The 18,807-nt window shown below is 35.8% G+C and overlaps 1 protein-coding gene across 1 annotated transcript in view; it reads right to left on the reverse strand.

The window, feature by feature from the left end:
• Window positions 1-18,807, reverse strand: part of USP53 (ubiquitin specific peptidase 53) — a 66,720-nt gene that overhangs the window by 12,391 nt on the left and 35,522 nt on the right. Inside the window, exons 10-14 of the mRNA XM_010590521.3 lie at window positions 13,457-13,619; window positions 12,817-12,969; window positions 11,036-11,182; window positions 9,101-9,839; window positions 7,904-7,980 (exon numbers count right to left, since the gene is read on the reverse strand). Coding sequence (XP_010588823.1) covers window positions 7,904-7,980; window positions 9,101-9,839; window positions 11,036-11,182; window positions 12,817-12,969; window positions 13,457-13,619 — 1,279 coding nt within the window. The remainder of the gene's footprint in view (window positions 1-7,903; window positions 7,981-9,100; window positions 9,840-11,035; window positions 11,183-12,816; window positions 12,970-13,456; window positions 13,620-18,807) is intronic.

Below are 18,807 nucleotides of genomic sequence, written 5' to 3' on the forward strand. Positions count from 1 at the left end.
TATAATCTTTACCCTGGTTATATAGTGAGATTTCAAAATATAATGGTAATACTGCAATCAAAAAGCCTAAAGATTCAAAGAGCAATAATCTAATCAATGACCTATTGTTACAATAAAAATACATTTAAATATGAGTACTTTATAAAATCACAAAACTCTAGCTCTAAATATTTCCGCCTAAATTTACCATATATCAAAAGGAGTAGAGATACTTTAGTAACAATAACCTATACTATAAAACACCTAAACTTTAGATAATACCCCCTTAAAAGCAAATATTGCTATTTTGCTTCAAATTAAATTTCAATATTGAATAAAGTTTAGTTAAAAAAAAAAATTATGGATAGCCATTTGGTGGTGCTGGGTTACAGCAACAAAGAAATTATGCATTAATACATTGCCTCTCACCAGTTTGTGAAACTCTTGGGGGAAATAAATTTAGTATGCACAGGAACTAAAACAACTGACAAAAGTATCCTTTTCTCTACATATACTTTCTAACGTATTTATTTTAAATGCACGTAATCTTCAGTTTGCAAAAAAAAGCTTAGAAAAAATAATCAAACTTAAGTACATCTACAAACTCTTCAGTAAATTTTTTTCATTTACTAATTCTAGGATTTAACCTTAAAATCAGGTGCCTTGAGACAAATATTGTATGAGACCACTACTGTAAAAACTCATGAGAAGGTTTACATACAAAAAAAAACAATCTTTGATGGTTTCGAGGGAGGGGAGGAGTGGGGGTGGAAAAAGACTAAATAGACAATAGATAAGTGGTAACTTGGGTGATGGGTAAGACAGAACACACTACTGGGGAAGCCAGCACAACTTGTACAAGGCAAGGTCACGGAAGCTCCACAGACACATCCAAACTCCCTGAGGGATGGAATTACTGGGCTGAGGGCTATGGGGACCATGGCCTCAGGGAATATCTAACTCAATTGGCATAACTTAGTTTATAAAGAAAATGTTCTACATTCTACTTTGATGAGTAGTGTCTAGGGTCTTATAGGCCTCTGAGTGGCCATCTAGGATATCTACTGCTCTCACTCCTTTGGGCGCAAGGAAGAATGAAGAAAACTAAAGATACAAGGGAAAGATTAGTCCAAAGGTCTAATGTACCCAAGGCCTCCAACAGACTGATTCCAGTACAACTAGATGATGCCCGGCTACCACCATTGACTGCTCTGACAGGGATCACAATAGAGGGTCCCCGACAGAGCTGGAGAAAAATGTAGAACAAAATTCTAACTCAAAAACAAAGAGCAGACTTGCTGGCCTGACAGAGACTGGAGAAACCCTGAGAGTATGGCCCCCAGACACCCTTCAGCTCAGTAATGAAGTCATTCCTTAGGTTCACCCTTCAGCCAAAGATTGGACAGGCCCATAAAACAAAATGAGACTAAAGGGGCACAGGAGCCCAGGAGCAAGGACTAGAAGGCGGGAGGGGACAGGAAAGCTGGTAATAGGGAATCCAAGGTTGAGAAGGGAGAGTGTTGACATGTTGTGGGGTTGTTAACCAGTGTCATAAAACAGTATGTGTACTGTTTAATGAGAAACTGGTTTGTTCTGTAAACCTTCATCTAAAGTACAATAAATAAATAAAATAAAATCAGGTGCCTTGAGTCAATTCCAACTCATGGTAACCCCATGTGTATCAGAGTATAACTGTGCTCCATAGGGTTTTCAATGGCTGATTTTTGGAAGTAGACTGCCCTGCCAGGCCTTTCTTCCAAGGCACATCTGGGTTGACGGAAACCTCCAACTTTCGGCACTTTAACTGTTTTAACACCCAGGGACTCCTTAACAACATTAAGGATAGTATATTTTATGTAAGAAAGTGGAGGTACAAACCTTTTTTAATACTAAAATTAAAGGAATTAACAGACTTTTGGATTACTGATTAACATTTTTCACTCTTGTCATTTCCAAGTCATGATTCTAAGCTTGAACTAATTCTGACTTCTAGAATCAGTTAAGATTAAACCAAGTATTGCAGACTTCAAAAGCAAATGGTAAAAGTACTTGAAAGATAACCGTAATTCCTTTGTGATTTGTGAGGTATAGCCTGTAGGTATCCTCACCTACGTATTAATCTCAGTGGATAACCTTACCTACTAGACCACAAAGAAAGGAGAATCCATTAGGTAGAAATTACTTCAACTGTCCCCCCAGATCCAAATACGCACTGATAGACACCTACACTCACCTTTTTCTCTCCCTTCACAGAAAAGCTCCCATTCCTTCAATTCAAAGTATGTCGATCTACTTTCTTTGTTGCTTTCTCACTCTACCTTCGGGGATCTTACTCCATCAATTATCGCTCTATACTATTTTTGTCTTCACATCTTTCTCTCCTTCTATACATTATCCTTTATGCTCTGCAATATAAATTTCTGAGTGTCTCCATTAAAAAAAACAAACAACACCAAACCAAAACTAAGCTCTTGTTTCATTTTCTCCTCTAGGTGTTGTCTCTTATCTATTCTTCACAGCAATGACTTTGACAGGCATGTGCTAATCCACTTCCTCAGTTCTTTTATTTACTTTTTATTCTACTGTAAATCTTTTTTTTTTTTTAATTTTAATATGGAAATAACTTAAAAAAGTTCAGAAAAGTTGAAAGGTTAAATACAATACAAAACATACCTGCATGGCTTTTACCCAGATTCACCTATTATTAACATTTTACTCCATTTTTTTCCTGAAACATTTGTGTGTAAGTTACAAACATCATGGCCCTTTACTCCTAAATACTTCAGATCAACTATAACTTTGTTTCTATTTCTAATGCTCCTCTAGAATTGCTTTTACTATGTCTCTAATGACTTGTTATTGCTGGGTGCTGTGGAGTCAGATCCAACTCACAGAGACCCATGTGACAGAGCAGAGCTGCCCCATGGGGTTTTCTTGGCTGTAATCTTTACCAAAGCAGATCACCAGGTCTTTCTCCCATGGAGCCGCTGGCTGAGCCTGAACCGCCAACCTGTGGGTTAGCAGCCAAGCACTTAACCATTTGTGCTACCAGGCATCTTCACTAATGACTTACTAACTGCTAAATCACATTAAAACCCATTACCCATTGCCACTGAGTCGATTCCAGCTCACAGCGACCCTACAGGACACAGCAGAATTGCCCCACAGGGTTTCCAAGGAGTGGCTGGTGGATTCCAACTGCTGACCTTTTGGTTAGCAGCCATATCTCTTAACCACTGCATTACCAGGGCTAAATCACTAGCACATTTTTATCCTTAATCTGCTTAATATCTCTGGCCACTTTTCTCTTTGAAATTCTCCATTTCCTCAGTTTCCCTATGACACCCTCTTCCTGTATTTTTTCTTATCTTTCCAGCTATTCTTTCTCATATTTTTGCATAATTGTTCCTTCTCTCTATCCTTTGCCCACTTCTTTTCCTAAACAAACCCCACGTGCTTTGTGTATTTTTTGTCCTTCAATCTGTAGTTCTGAGTGATCTTATCTGTGTCTATGGCATTCAAAATCCATATATGTTGATGATTACCAAATATATAATCTTTCCTGAGTTCTAGACTTATGTTCCTATCTGCTTAATGAATCTATTTACCTGGATGATTGTTGTTAAGTTGCCTTTGAGTCAGTTCTGACCCACAGCGACCCCATGTGTATAGAGTAGGACTGCTTCATAGGGTTTCTAAGGCTGTGACCTTTCGGAAACAGATTGTCGGGCCTATCCTGTCCTCTGAGGCTCCTCTGGGTGGGTTCAAACCACGAATTTTTCTGCTAGAAGTCAAGCACTTAGCAGTTTGTGCCACGCAGGGACTCTTCTCAACAAATCCAAAAATAAACTGGGCACCCATCCCCCCAATCCGTTCCTTCTTCCTATATTCCCCATTTTGGTAGTGTATCTAGTTATATAAGTCTCAAGCAGGGTATCCCCAGCTTCCTCCTTGTTCCTCATTCTGTACGTCTGTCACAAAAGCTAATTGATTCCACTGCCCAAATATTCTTATAATCTCTAACCTCTTCTTTCCTGACATTGGTACTGCCTTAGTTCATGGCCTCATCTTTTATCTCCTGGGCTACCACAATTTAAAAAAAAAAAATCCAAACCTGTTGCTGTTGATTCTGACTCATACTGACCCTACAGGACAGAGAACTGCCTCATAGGGTTTCCAAGGAGCAGCTGGTGGATTCAAACTGCCAAGCTTCTGGTTTGCAGCCAAATGCTTAACCACTACACCACTAGGGCTCTTGGCTATTACAATAGTCATCTAATTTCCCCCCCTCCTGGTTCCGAATTCACCCTCTATATTGCCACTGACCAATCTTTTCTAAATGCAAATTGGAGTATGCTACTTTCCTTATTAAAGTCCTTTGATGTCTCTTTTCCTGTAGGATTAAAAAATGGCTTAAAGGTTTACCATGATTTGGCTTCTTTCTATCCCTCTATCATCTCACAATATCTACATAGGCACTTCGGCCCTGTACATACCAAACTACCTGTTTTCTTGGGATGTGTGATACTTTTTCTTGACCACGTCCTTTTGAACATATCATTTCTTCTGCCTTGAGTGTAACTGAAGGCATTTAAAATTCTCTCCATTAGAGACTCATTTTAAAAGGGGTGCTAGAATAATCCAGTGGCACTGTGGCATTTCAATAATGTTCCCAAATAAGAGCTTTAGGCAGTATATGAATTTTTTTGTTTATTTGCAGCAGAACCCATAAAGGCAGGCAGACAAACCTATATCTCCATTAATAACAATAAAATTAATGAAATAATTACAATGGAATTATAGATTTGCATAGACTAGTATTAAAAACTGACTCACATATCAACCAAAAGGGAAAATAAAAGAATTTTGAAGGCTCCTTAACTTTTTAAAAGTCTTTTAGCTATTGACAGAAAGTGATTCTTCAGGTCAATAATGTGTGGTCCCATTTTATAAACAAGAAATAGAAGACAAGCAAGAGAATCACACCAAGTCACAAAAAATTAACTAATTGTGCCTTATGAAAACAAGCAAACAAAAAATCCACTCAAAAAAAAAAACCCAGCAGGGCAAGTTTTTAGTATAGGAAAAAAATTGCTACACCGCCTCCCCACATGTTCTCAGTCTTATACAGGGGGTGGGAAATATACACACAGATACAACATGTGAATATTAACAAAGACTCTCAAGGCAAAGACTGGCTTAAAGGATTATGGTAGGTTTTGAAGTTTATTAACTAAGAATTAATTATAAAATAGTGCTTGTAATTTATATAATTAACATACATGCCCTTACATATAAAATGGGGAAAGTACTGCTAAGCTCTTATAGCAGTGTGCTTTTGACAATCAAAATCTCTATGACCTTGTGTTTCTATTACTATCAGGAAATATGTGTAACTTTGTAAAGAGTACTGCATTTGCAGTTATTGTTCAGTCTCACTGACTTCTGTGATTTCTGGCCAACCCTTTACTAAAGTTTCCTGTAATACTTGGTTACCAGACTTTTATCAGATTTCTAAAACAGACGAGACATTTTAACATGGGAAAGGAAGGTGATTTCCTTACTGTAAGTGTTTCCTCCTGATATTACACTATTTGATGAAAACAAAATAATTAATGCTTAATCATATTCCGTGTCTGCAACGTCAAAAATAATCTTCAGAAGGATGACAGACTAAAAACACATTTTAAAAGGTGTTTTTCATGGCTGTTTTTTATGAGGAGAAAAGATATTCCTAAAATTTGAAATCGTCTTTGATCGCAACATCAGTGTCCCCTCACTCATCACTTTCTTTGACTCCACTTTGCTAAATCCTTGAGGTATACCTTGCCAGTATCAATCTTGAATCCTGTATATATTCAAGCATTTATTTTTCCTTGTTCCTGGGCTGCTATGTGTTGCTAACAAATCACCAACACGCTGCCACACACCATTACATATAGTCCCTGGGTGTCACAAATGGTTAAGAGCGTGACTACTAGTCAAAAGGGTGGCAGTTCAAACACAGGGCCGCCCTGAGAGACAGGCCTGGTGATCTGCTTCTGAAAGGTCACAGCACTGAAAACCCTATGGAGCAGTTCTACTCTGCAAACATGGGGTCACCATGAGTAGGAATCAACTCCACGGTAACTAACGACAACCTTTACACATTTATTGTTTCCTGACTGAACTTTTTCAGCAGGCTGTTTATCAGTCTTTCTATTTATCCTGACCTTCTGTGGTGTCACTGTGGTGTCACTAGTTCATATCTCAATTCAGCTTCCAGGCACCTGTAAGACTGGACTTTTCTGCTCTCTTTGAAACTAGGCCAGGCTATGAGACATGCCTTGGCCAGTGAGATATGAGTGGAAGTGCGTGTGTCACTTCTGGGATGAAGTTATAAGAGCTTACATGTGATTCTCCATGTTGTCCACCCCTGAAATAATTAGAGAGGCATTTGTGGAGATGCAGTCCCATTACCCTGGGACTCTGAGTGATTACTAGGAAAAGACTTCACCTCGACCTTCACTGGACAGGTACTGTGAGCAAGAAACAAACTCGTGCTAAGACATTCAGATTTTTTGACGTTGTTTACACCACATAGCCTAGAGCCTAGCCTAGCCTGACTGATACACCTCCTCCTCTTCCCATTCCCTGCAGTAGCTATTCCCATTCTTTAAACATCCTTCAAGCATGAACTCTCCCAACTTCCTCATTACTCATAAACTTATCATTAAGTAACGGGACCATTCTCATTCTCATATTCTTTATTCTTATCTTAGAAAGAAAAATGACCATTCTCTTTTTATGCCCACCCCATACATATATTATTAAAAAAAAAAAAGGGGGTGGGGAGTAAAGTCAGAATGACCAGTAGACTATAGACTATAGATCAAAGTTCCTCAACTATGAGATAATGACCTTCCCAAATAAATAAAAACGTGCTCTTTCTTAATTAAATAAAGTAAAATGTTAACAGGCTGCCACAGACAGAGAGATACCCATGCCTACCCTTGAATTCCAAATCACTGTTTTAAGAGCTAGTATCAAAAGCAATGTTTCTAACCTAGAATAAAAACAAACAAACAAACAAAAACTTGTTGCTGTTGAGTCGATTCTGACTCATAGCAACCTTATAGGACAGAGTAAAACTGCCCCATAGAGTTTCCAAGGAGCACCTGGTAGATTTGAACTGCCAACCAGCAGCCATAGCAGTTAAGCACTAAGCTACTAGGGTTTCCACAATAGAAACTTAAAATGCAAGCTATTGAAAAAAATGATTCAATGATTTATTTCATCGCCTAAAAAATCCAACTAGACTAGTGTAAGAAATCTAACACTATTAATGTTGTAACACCAAAGACATGTCCAAAAAGCACACTCTAAAAGGCTGCAAACCTCAAAAGCAATATTTAGCTACTCAAATAAAAAGAGATATAAAACTAATATTACCTTTGCAAAGCCAATATGAAAAATGTAGCATGTATAGGCAATATATACATATCAAAACCAAAACCAAACCAAACCCACTGCTGTCAATCAAGTCCCACTCAGCCCTGGTGGCGCACTGGTTAAGCACTCGGCTGCTAACCAAAAGGTCAGTGGTTCAAACCCACCAGTTGCTCCATGGGAGAAGTGGAAATCTGCTTCTATGAAGATTACAGTCTTGGGAACCCTATGGGGCAGTTCTACTCTGTCCTCCAGGGTCGTTACAGGTATGAATACATATCCAAAGAGAATGCTAACTTCCTTCTTTCTAAAAAAAAAAAAAAAAACTAGGTATGCTTTATTAAAATATGATAAATACTAAGTTAATAAATCAATTTAATATTCTACTTATTTTAAAATTTTTATAGGTATCAAATTTTTTGTTAGCTACATAACAGAAAACAATGTATTACTGTAATTTATTCTTTAGTACTATATATTTAAAAGAAATTCCTACCTTCCAAGGGGTTTTTGCTCTGATGAGAGATACACTCCGCATGTTCTATATTTAGGTTGTTTGACTTAATCTGGTCACTAAAAAATAAAACAAAATACACACTAAACACACCAACTAACATGGATTATTATCTTAGTTTATTCTAAGAAAAAGAAAGGAACTAACATTTGTTAAACAATTATATGCCATGTACTGTCCTAGGGGTTTAATGTCCATTATTTAATTCACATGTCACAACAACACTTAAAAGCAGGTATTATCCTCATTTTACAATAGGAGATTAAGGCTGTGAAAAGGGAATCAATTTATCCAATATTTAAAATCCAAGTCTATCTGGTTACAAAGCCCTCATCTTTTTATGATCCTAGATTAAGATGTGTTATGAAATTACCCAGCTAAATAAAAATTTTTTCTCCAATTTTTTATTGCAACAATCATTTTACAAAAATACAGTTGGTTTTTGATAATCTAGCTTTTTAATAACAAATGTGGTCAAACACCAGCTAACATTAAATTAAGATGATTAAGAAGGATTAAAAGTAGAAATACTGGCTAAATTGACCTCAGAAATCAGCCACTTAAACTGCGGGCATGTTTTAAAGTTACATAAAGAAGTGCATATGTAATGCTAACAGTAATAGAATAAATGTACTAAAAAAACTAGGAATTAAGAATTAATTAAACACAAACTTAATTATTCAGCTGTATTCTTCAACATTTGCTACCAGGAAAGTATCTCTCCCATGGAACTGGGCTGAGATAGTAGAAAGTGTCTCCAGTTCTGAGTTACAGATGTTAGAGATAGGACAATGAGTATTAACCAAACTGGAAGAATTAAAAACTATTAGCTTAATGACTGTTGATGAAATGACTTTAAATCTATACTTAAAAATCTGTAGTATATATCAAAAATGGACAGTGATGGCAGCAATGGTAATTTATTCTTGTACTTTGCAATTTCCTAAAAATAAACTGTGGTTATTTTTAGAATCATGAAATATTCAGAATAGAAACTTCCTGTATCAAATGACCTATAACATCCCAGGTTTCTTCACTCTGAGTTCATGTTCTTTCCATTACATTTAACTGACCCCAAACCTTTGAAAATTACTTCAAATAATTAGCAAAGTGTTCATTGCATACACAGACACAAGAGACAGTGGTGAGGGAAAACGATTCACACGGTTTGTGCATTACCTGAAGGCTGCTGCTTCTTTAATACCGCTGATATCCATTACTGCGGCAGTTCCATCAACCCCAGGGGAATCCAGATTAGCAGAGCCATTGCTGACATGATCGCTGCTTTCATATCCTGACTCAGTCCTTTGCATCTGCCAACTGTCACCATGAACTTTAGTCTCTCTGTGGCCTTTATTTTTCTCTGCTCCTTTTTCATTAGATTCAAGGGAACTCCTGCTTCCTGTTTCCTGCTTTCCTTCATCTTCATATATGGTCATTAAACCTTTTTGCTTTGGATTCTCTTTTGGCCAGTTGTTAAAACTCTGATCTTTGCTACATTTAGGTTTGTTGCTGATATTTGATTTATGTCTTGGACTATGCTGCCTTTTTTCACTTTCACTGAAAATGCTGTCAACATTTAATGTTTCTCTCATAGGTTTCCAGCCTCGGTTCCGGCTTTTACTGATGCTATTACAGCTGCTTCCTTTATCCCTAGAATCTTGGCTGCTGTCTGTATCACATCCTGTGCCACCATCACTCTTAACTTTGCCAGTTATCTTCTCTCCTAGAGGAAGATTCTGCGATTTACTTGGACTTAGCATTTGTGCAGAAGCTCGACTGTGGTGGACAATTCGGTCATGTTTACATAGACCCTTTCCTTGGCTATGACATAAATGTGGATTTCCATATTCTCTAAAACCATTTGGGGCAGGAGGCAATCCAGACTTGAAATGAGAAAGGTCTTCATCAGCAAAATCTTTAAAAATAATTAAAGATACAAATGAGCTTTTCCCCAGAGCCACTTTTTAAATCACAAGCCAAATACCTTGTTTGTTTGAGAAGAAATGTCAAATACTAATAGGTAAACAACACTTTTAAGTATTTAAACTATATCACATAGTGCTTTGAGTTTGAAAAGTGCTTTATCAGTCCTTATTTATGCTTAATGGGAGGCATTTATAAAACAAATGGTTAAATACCCATTTTTTTAAATTATAAGGTAGTTTAGAAGATAATTAAAGCTTTTTTTTTTTTTAAGTATTGTACCTCATTCATAATGAACAAGATGGAAATTATAAGATGAAATTTTTTTCACCTCTTATACCAGCAAAGATTTAAAAATCTGTTAAACCAATCACTGCTGAAAGTGTGAAAAAAGAGACATTCAGTCACTGTTGGTGGGCATGCAAACTGGTCCAGTCTGTCGGCAGAACAACTGAGCCATATCTATCGAAAATAAAAAATCAACGTACCCTGATCCAGCAATTCTTCTGAAAAAATTTTATGATATGGGTAGGCTCAAAACATGTAAAGGGTATATGTAATAGGATGTCACTGCAGCAAAAATCTCAAGTTGATCTTTAAAGCCTATCAGTATCATTTAAATTATGGTATGTCCATAAGAAATGAGCATAAAAACAAAATGCTCATAATGATTTGGAAACTAGTAACAGTGGAACAGAGGGAGGGCCAGGGACTGGCAGGGAAGACTTTTTCATTTAATTTTATGGCTTTCTTTATTATTTTCATGTGTCATATGGGTGAATTGTATTTGTAATTAAAAGTAAAGTTAAAACATCAAAACACAAACACAAATAGCCTCAACTAGAATTCAATTAAGACCAGGGAAATTTTGAATTTTTAAATTTAGTAAAATTAAAGATACCAGTTATTCAGATACTGTAAAATAAGATTTCTGACACTGTTTTTTTTTAAACCAAAGTAGCCCAGGTGGTGCAGTGGTTAAGTACTTGGCTGCAAACCGAAAGGTCGGCAGTTCAAACCCACCAGCTACTCCGTGGGGGAAAGATGTGGCAGTCTGCTTCCATAAAGATTTACAGCTTTGGAGACCCTGTGGGGCAGTTCTACTCTGTCTTCCAGGGTTTCTGTGACTTGGAATCGACTTGACAGCAATGGGTTTTTTAAAATGAATGTTAAAACCTCTTAACGTACCTCTTTGTCGGCCCAAATCTTTTCCTTGTCCCCTCTCCAAATCCTTCCTTTGCGAGGAAAGAAAATTTTTCTGTTCAATGGCTTTCATAGCACATTCTCTGGAAATGTCTTTTATCTTCTCCCTTTGATCACCATGACTTAATTTAACTGTAAAAGAAACCATTTTACCATACAGATCATTTTTCAAATAGCTCAACAAAACTACAAATTGAAACATGTAAAAATTTTAAGATTTTAATATATTAAAAACAAAACACAAAGCGCAATGAAGTTATTTTTATGTATAACTAAAAACTCAGTATGATTTACCCTGACCTGGAGATATGTGTTGTTTTTTAAAACTTAATTGATAGCCCCTTAAAGCAAGCGTAAAGGACAAACGAAACTTGCCGTGAAAGTAACAATAAAAGCTAAAGGTAAGTGTGTGATCACTATGTGTCAGGAACTGATCTAAGTGTCTTAAGTCATTTAATCCTCTGAAATGGGTACAATTACTATCCCCACTTTAGATGAGAAAGCTGAGGCATAAAGAAGTTAAAAACTTGCACAAGTTCACAAAGCTTGTAAGTGGGGGAACCAAAATTATGAATCCAATGTTTGTATTCTTAAATACATATACTGTGTCTGGGCTTAAAAGTAGGTGTCTCAAAAAAAAAAAAGTAGGTGTCTTCTCAAAAAATAAAATGTTTATCTAAGGCAAACAATAACTTGTGACAGAAAAAAGCTACAGTTTCACTAAGAGTTTTAAAAGCATTTATTGTAGTTCTGCATTGATAATATTAATTTTGGATCTTACTACCCTAAGTGAATTATATTTATGATTCATTCATTAACATATTTAAGAGCTAATATAGTTAAAAGTCATTTATAAAATCATCCTGAATAGCCACACAATTAGTCTTATGAATTTTTAAACCATAACTACACACAGCACCATGTCTCATTTTGGATCCATGTCATAGGACTTGGCTTCTAACACTTAATGTCATGGGATGTCAACAAAGAGCTGATGCTGTTAACCAATGTCATAGAATAATGTGTGTACTAACTGTTTGATGAGAAACTAGTTTGTTCTGTAAACCTTCATCTAAAGTACAATAAAAAAATAACAGCTGAATAAAAATGAGGCTATAATAGCTGTGAATTACTGCTGCATTCACTAACTGTAAATTTAATATTTTCATATAAACCAAATTATCAACTCATGTTTTTCTTCTCCAAGTAGATTATTAACTTCCTGGAGGAAAAGTCATATTATAGTTCTCTTTGGTAACTGTCCAGATTGCCTTGGGCCTACGAGAGTTCTGAGTACATGGAGAAACTAAAATATTAGTTGAATCAAAATGTTCAGATGAAACTATAGCTCTCAGAGAAATGCATAAATAAAAAGGCAAAATTTTATGGTATCTACTTGTCACTTTCTCTTCAAAGCAAGGTTTTTTTCTTACTTGTCACTTTCTCTTCAAAGCAAGGAAAGCTAGTTAATGCCCTCCTTCTGTATGGTCCTCACCAGGAATTACAGATGCATTTAGTGAAGAAGAAACCCTGGTGGCGTCGTGGCTAAGTGCTATAGCTGCTAACCAAAAGGTGGGTAGTTCAAATCCACCAAGCGCTCCTTGGAAACTCTATGGGGCAGTTCTACTCTGTCCTATAGGGTTGCTATGAGTCAGATTTGACTTGCAAACCCAGCAATGGGTTTGGTTTTTTTTTTTTTAAGTAAAGAAAGGGGGATGCTTAACTGCTCAGAAACAATGTAAAAATGACAATTTAAACACAAATACCTGGTCCTCTACCTCCACTTGTTTGAACGTGGCTCCGATTAAATGATGAAATATTATCTGTTTGAAATTTCTGACTTTCTTTCTGCTTTACTTTATCGGCAAATCCATTTTCTTTTGAATTATCCAACTTATAAATCAAGGGCTTTTCACATCCTTTAAAAGACAAACAAATATTATTATCCCCTTTCTTCTCCCCACCAGAAGAGATGTCTGAATCATCTTTTCAGATATTTCTAGTAGGCAAAATTACTTAAAAACTTATAGGACTGATATTTCAAGGGTTCCTACATGCTTTATAATGCATCCATTTGTCCTAGCTACTCTGTACTTTCCAGCTCAGTAACTTACTTTAGATATCAACATTGACTGTTAGAAACAGTCACCACCAGCCAAGCAGATCCCCTTTGTACTTGTGTGGCCATAATAATGCATGGCTCCTGGTGGTACTTTTGAGGCAACTGTTGAGGGAAGGCTCCTTTCTAAAGAGTAACTCAAAGGACTAGAATTTTCCTGAACTCTACTCAACTGAAACTAAATTTTGAAATTATCTTTGACATTTTATACTCATTATGTCAGCATTCCCAGTGTGATTTTGATAATAGAAAAATAGTAAAAAAAAAAAAAAAAAAAAAAGAATTACCCATATTTTCCACAACAGATTTATAATGTGACCAGTGGATGACCTGCTTGAGTGCATCTTCAGTAGAAACTGCTGTGCCATCTGGGTTTGCATAAAACAAAAGCAGTGGCTGGAAGTGGCATCGAATGCACTTGGAGACCACATCTTTCCACCTACTTCCAACCTAAAAGATTGGAAAATTTCAAAACCATGTGAATAACAAAGCAAAACCCTGTGATCAATGTGTTATACAAAAAGGAAGAGACTCTAACCAAATTTGTATATTAAACAATTTTAAAAACATTCTGATGCTAGCAGTTCAACTCTATCATACTATGATTCATTTTATTAACTAGTCTAAATACATACCTTTTAAAAGGATAGCATTAAAAAGTTGATAGAAAAAAATCACAGACTTTCTATATCAATAGCTAGGTCCCTAGGTAATGCAAACAGTTTGTACTCGGCTACTAACAGAAAGATTGGCAGTTCAAATCCACCAGCAATGCTGAGGAAGAAAGGCCTGATAATCTACTTTCATAAGAGTATTGCCATTGGAAACCCTATAGAGTGTAGTTCTACTCTGATATACATGGGGTTACCAGGAGCTGGAATCGACTTGATGGCATCAGACGGTAGTAGTATATCAGTAGTGAGATTATAAATTTAAAACAGCTTTTACATATATGGTTAACTTTTGACAAAGATTTCAAGACAATTCAATAGAAAAGACAGTCGATTCATTAAATAATGCAAGAACAACTGGAAATTTATATTTAAAAAACAAAAAAGAACTCTGACCCCATTACACACAAAATACAAAAATTAACTCAGAGTAAAAAACCAAAAACCAAACCCATTGCTGTCGAGTTGATTCTGACCACAGTGACCCTGCAGGACAGAGAACTGCCCCATAGGGTTTCCAAGGAGCACCTGCTAGATTCAAACTGCCGACCTTTTTGGTTAGCAGCCCAACTCTTATCCACTACGCCACCAGGGTTTCCAACTCAGAAGAGATCATGTAAGAACTATAGAGTCTATAAAAGGAAATCTTCACAACCTTGGGGAAGACAAAGATTTCTGAGGTAGGACAACCAAAGAATTGGTTGTACTTAGATTGGTACAACCAAAACACAAACCATAAAAAAAAAAAAATTAAAATGGACTTCATCAAAATTAGTAACTTTCGCTCTTCAAAAGACACCATTAACAAAATGAAAAAACAAAACAAAAGAAACAAGCCATATATATCTAATAAATACCTGGTATGCAGAAAAATAATTCCTACAACTCAACAATAAGAATATAACCCAATTTTTAAAAATGGGCAAAACATTTGAAACTTTATCAAAGAAATATAAGAATGGTCAGTAGGCACAAAAAAGACATTCAGCACATTATTAACCACACGGGAAATGCAAATTAAAATCACAGTGAGATATCATCATACATCCACTAAACCCATCGTCATCAAGTTGATTCCGACTCATAGAGACCCTACAGAACAGAGTAGAACTGCCCCCATAGAGTTTCCAAGGAGGGCCTGGTGGATTTTAACAGCCAACTTTTTGATTAGCAGCCATAATTTTGGCCATAGGCTAAAATTAAAAAGACTACCAAAATGAAGTGTTGGTGAGAATGTGGAACAATCAGGACTCTCATACATTGCTGGGTGGAATATAAACTGGTACACCTACTTTGGAAATTAGTTTACAGTTTTTTGTAAAGTTTAACATACACTTACCATACAACGCAGAAATTTCTCTCCTAGTTATCTAAGAGCAGTGAAAAAAGTATGTTCACCAAGACTTGTATATGAAAGCTCATAATTCAACAGGTGAATGAATAAACAAGTTGTTGCAGAGCCATAAAATGGAACAAAGTAATAAAAATGAATTACTCATACTCAAAACATGAATAAATCTTAAAAACAACGTGCTGACCAAAGGAAGCTAGACACAGGTGAGTACATACTGTCAGAGACCATAAAATTCTAGAATGGGCAAAACTTCTAGTGATGAACGGAAATCATTGATTTCCTGGGACCACAGACTGACAGCAAATCAGCATGACAGAATTTTCTGGGGTGATGGAAATATCCAATATCATGACAGCAGTGGTTACACTGGTGTACACATTTGTCAAAACACAAATATTTGAAATTATATCTGTATAAAGTTGGTTTAAAACAAAGCAAAGCAAAACAAAACAAAAAACAAAGCATTCTGGAATATTGGTTTTTGCAGAGAAGGAAGGGGCCTTAAAAAAAATCCTGAGGAGCTTTTTCAAACTATACATATTCAGTGGTTTACCTTCCTCACCTGGGATTCTGAGATACTTGGGGAATCACAGTAATTTGAAAATAAAATAGAACGAAGAAAAAATCTCCCAGGGTGGTTAACAAACCCTGTCCTTCCTCCAAACTGTGGCAGTTTAAACTAGTGGATGCCAAGTAGGAGCTCCAAAATGTTGCTACACACTGATTCAAGGCAGAACTTCTTAATAAGCTTCTATCTCAGAGAACTAAGTAATTCTAGCAAAGTGCTCGTTTTAGAATATAAGTATCAATGTTTTTTCATTAGTTTTATGGAAGTATAATTTACATGAAATAAAATTATTCAATTATACTATACAACCCAATGAGTTTTGACAAACACATACGATCATGTAACCCTCACCCCATAAACTTCACAGTCCCTGGAAACTACTTAAGTACGTTCTGTACTTATGTTTGGTTTTTTCTTTTCCAGAATTTCACATAAATGTAGTCTTTCATGTCTTGCTTCTTTCACTTTGCTTTTCTGATTTGTCCACATTGCTGCAGTATACAGTCCATTCCTTTTTATTCATTGCACAGCTTTAACACAATTTGTTTATCCAGTCACCTGTCGATGGACATTTGTTTCCCGTTTGTAACTATTACGAAGTAAGCTACGGTGAACATTCAAATATCGTTTTGTTTGGATATGTTTTCAGAGGAATTAAAGTGCTGGGTTGTGTGCTAAGTATATGTTTAACTTTATAAGAAACTATCGGACTGTTTTCTAAAGTGACTGTTCCATCCTGAGTTTCCGTCTGTGTTAAGAGATCTGGCAGCGTCATATCCTCACCAACTCTCTGGTATGGTCAGTCTTTTTAATTTTAGCCGTTCTGGTAGGTGTGTAATGAAACCTCATTGTCATTTTAATTCTAGGCATTCTAGTGGGTATGCAATAGAATCTTGTTGTAATTTCAATTTGTATTTACCCTGTGACTAACAATGTGTTGAGTATCATTTCATGTGTTTATTAGCCATTCATGTTATCTTCTTTGGTGAACTGTTTCAAATCTTTTGCCCATATTTTTACTGGGTTGTCTGTCTTTTTATTGAGTTGGAATGTTCTTTATATATTCTGGATGCAAGCCTAAATATATGTTTGACAAATATTTATTCCCAGTCTATGCCTGACCTTTTCATTTTTATTAATGGTACTTTTTTGAAGAGCAAAAGTTGTAAATTTTTATAAAGCCTGATTTATCAAATATTTTTATGGCTTATGCTTATTTGAGTGCTATCTAAGAAATCTCTGCCTAACTCAAGGTCACAAAGATTTTCTCCTACGTTTTCTTTTAGAAGTTTTAGAGCGTTAGTTCTTACACTTAGGTCTATGACCCATTTTGAGTTCATTTTTGTTCATGGTTGAGGGAAGGATCAAAACTTATTTTTTTAACATTTAGATATCCATTTTTTTCCAACATTTATTGAAAACACTATTCTTATTGAATTACCCTGGCACCTTTGTAAAAAATCACTATGTGATCCATCTCTGGACTCTATTTTTATACCCGCCCGCCTCCCCCCCACCCCACAATCCCGGTCTTGATTATTGTAGCTTTATAGTAATACTGAAATTTCCAAACTATCATTCTTTTTTAACATGGTTTTACCTATTCTAGGTCCTTTGCATTTACACATAAAATTGAGAATCAGTTTGCCAATTTCTACAAAATGGACTGTTGAGATTTTCACTGGGATTGCACTGAATCTACAGATCAATTTGAAGAAAATTCCATCTTAACACTATTGAGTCTTCCAATATGAACATGGCATACAGCTTCATTTATTTAGATCTTCAATTTCTCTCAGCAACATTTTGTAGTTTTCCATGTGTGGGTCTTGCACAAGTATTGTTAAATACACTCCTAAATATTTCATGTTGCTTTAATGATCTCATAAACCATTTTTTTAAAATTCCAATATCTAGTTGTTCTTAGCTAGTTTGTAGAAGTAAAACTGATTTTGTAGAAGTAAAATGTATCTTGTTTCCTCTGACTCTGTTAATCTCACTTATTAGTTCTAGCAGAGTTCCTACAAATGATTAATGAGCTTGGCTGCTAACCAAAAGGTTGGTAGCTCAGATCCACCCAGAAGAGTCTTGGAAGAAAAGCCTGGAGATCTACTTCCAAAAAATCAGCCATTGAGAACCCTCTGAAGCAGTTCTACTTTGACACACATGGGGTCACCATGAGTCAGGACTGACTCAATGGCAACTTACTTGGTCTTGGTTTTATTAGTTCTAGCAGGCTTTTGGGGATGAATGCCTTAGTATTTTCTACGTTGATATTTTCTGTATTGTTTGTTCATTTTCTATTTAATTGAATTCCACTCACTTTTATTATAATCTGAGTTAAAAATACAGATTTTTCTTTGGCTGCTCTGAGAAAATGAGGCACAATTAAATTTCATTTTAACCTATAACAAAGAGCTATTCATTAGCACTACGAACTATTAAGCTAGTCCAATAACAGTTATAAAAGCTTTCTGGTTTCTTGAAGCAGACACTCAGGTAGTTGATTTTAGATCATTCATCTTTCTTCATCTATGCATTTCAATCCCATAAATTTCCTTCTAAGCATTGCTTTAGTGGTATCCCACAATATGTTCAGATCTCATTTTCGTTCAGTTTAAACATTTTCTAATTTGACTTTGTATTTTTTTTTTCTTTTGACCCATCGGTTATTTAAAATTATATTGTTTAATTTCCTAATATTTTTATGATGATGACCCTTAGTGTGGTTTTCTTTATGTTTATTCTGCTTGGAGTTCATTGAGCTTATTCGATCTGTGGTTTTAGTTTTTATCAAATTTAAAAAGTTGGGGCAACTAGTTTTTCAAATGTTCTGTCCTTTCTCACTCTGGGACTACAATTATATCCCATAAGTCACTGATCCTCTCTAAGTACATTTTTCCCCTGTAATGCTTCATTTTGTATAGTTTCTATTACTATGTCTTCAAGTTCACTGACTTCGACTTTTGCAGTGTCTCATCAGCTGTTAATATTATTCAGGGTATTTTTCATTTCAGATACTTTTTTTTTCACATCTAGAAACTC

Source organism: Loxodonta africana, chromosome 5 (genome assembly GCF_030014295.1).
Source record: "Loxodonta africana isolate mLoxAfr1 chromosome 5, mLoxAfr1.hap2, whole genome shotgun sequence".
Lineage (NCBI taxonomy): Eukaryota > Metazoa > Chordata > Mammalia > Proboscidea > Elephantidae > Loxodonta > Loxodonta africana.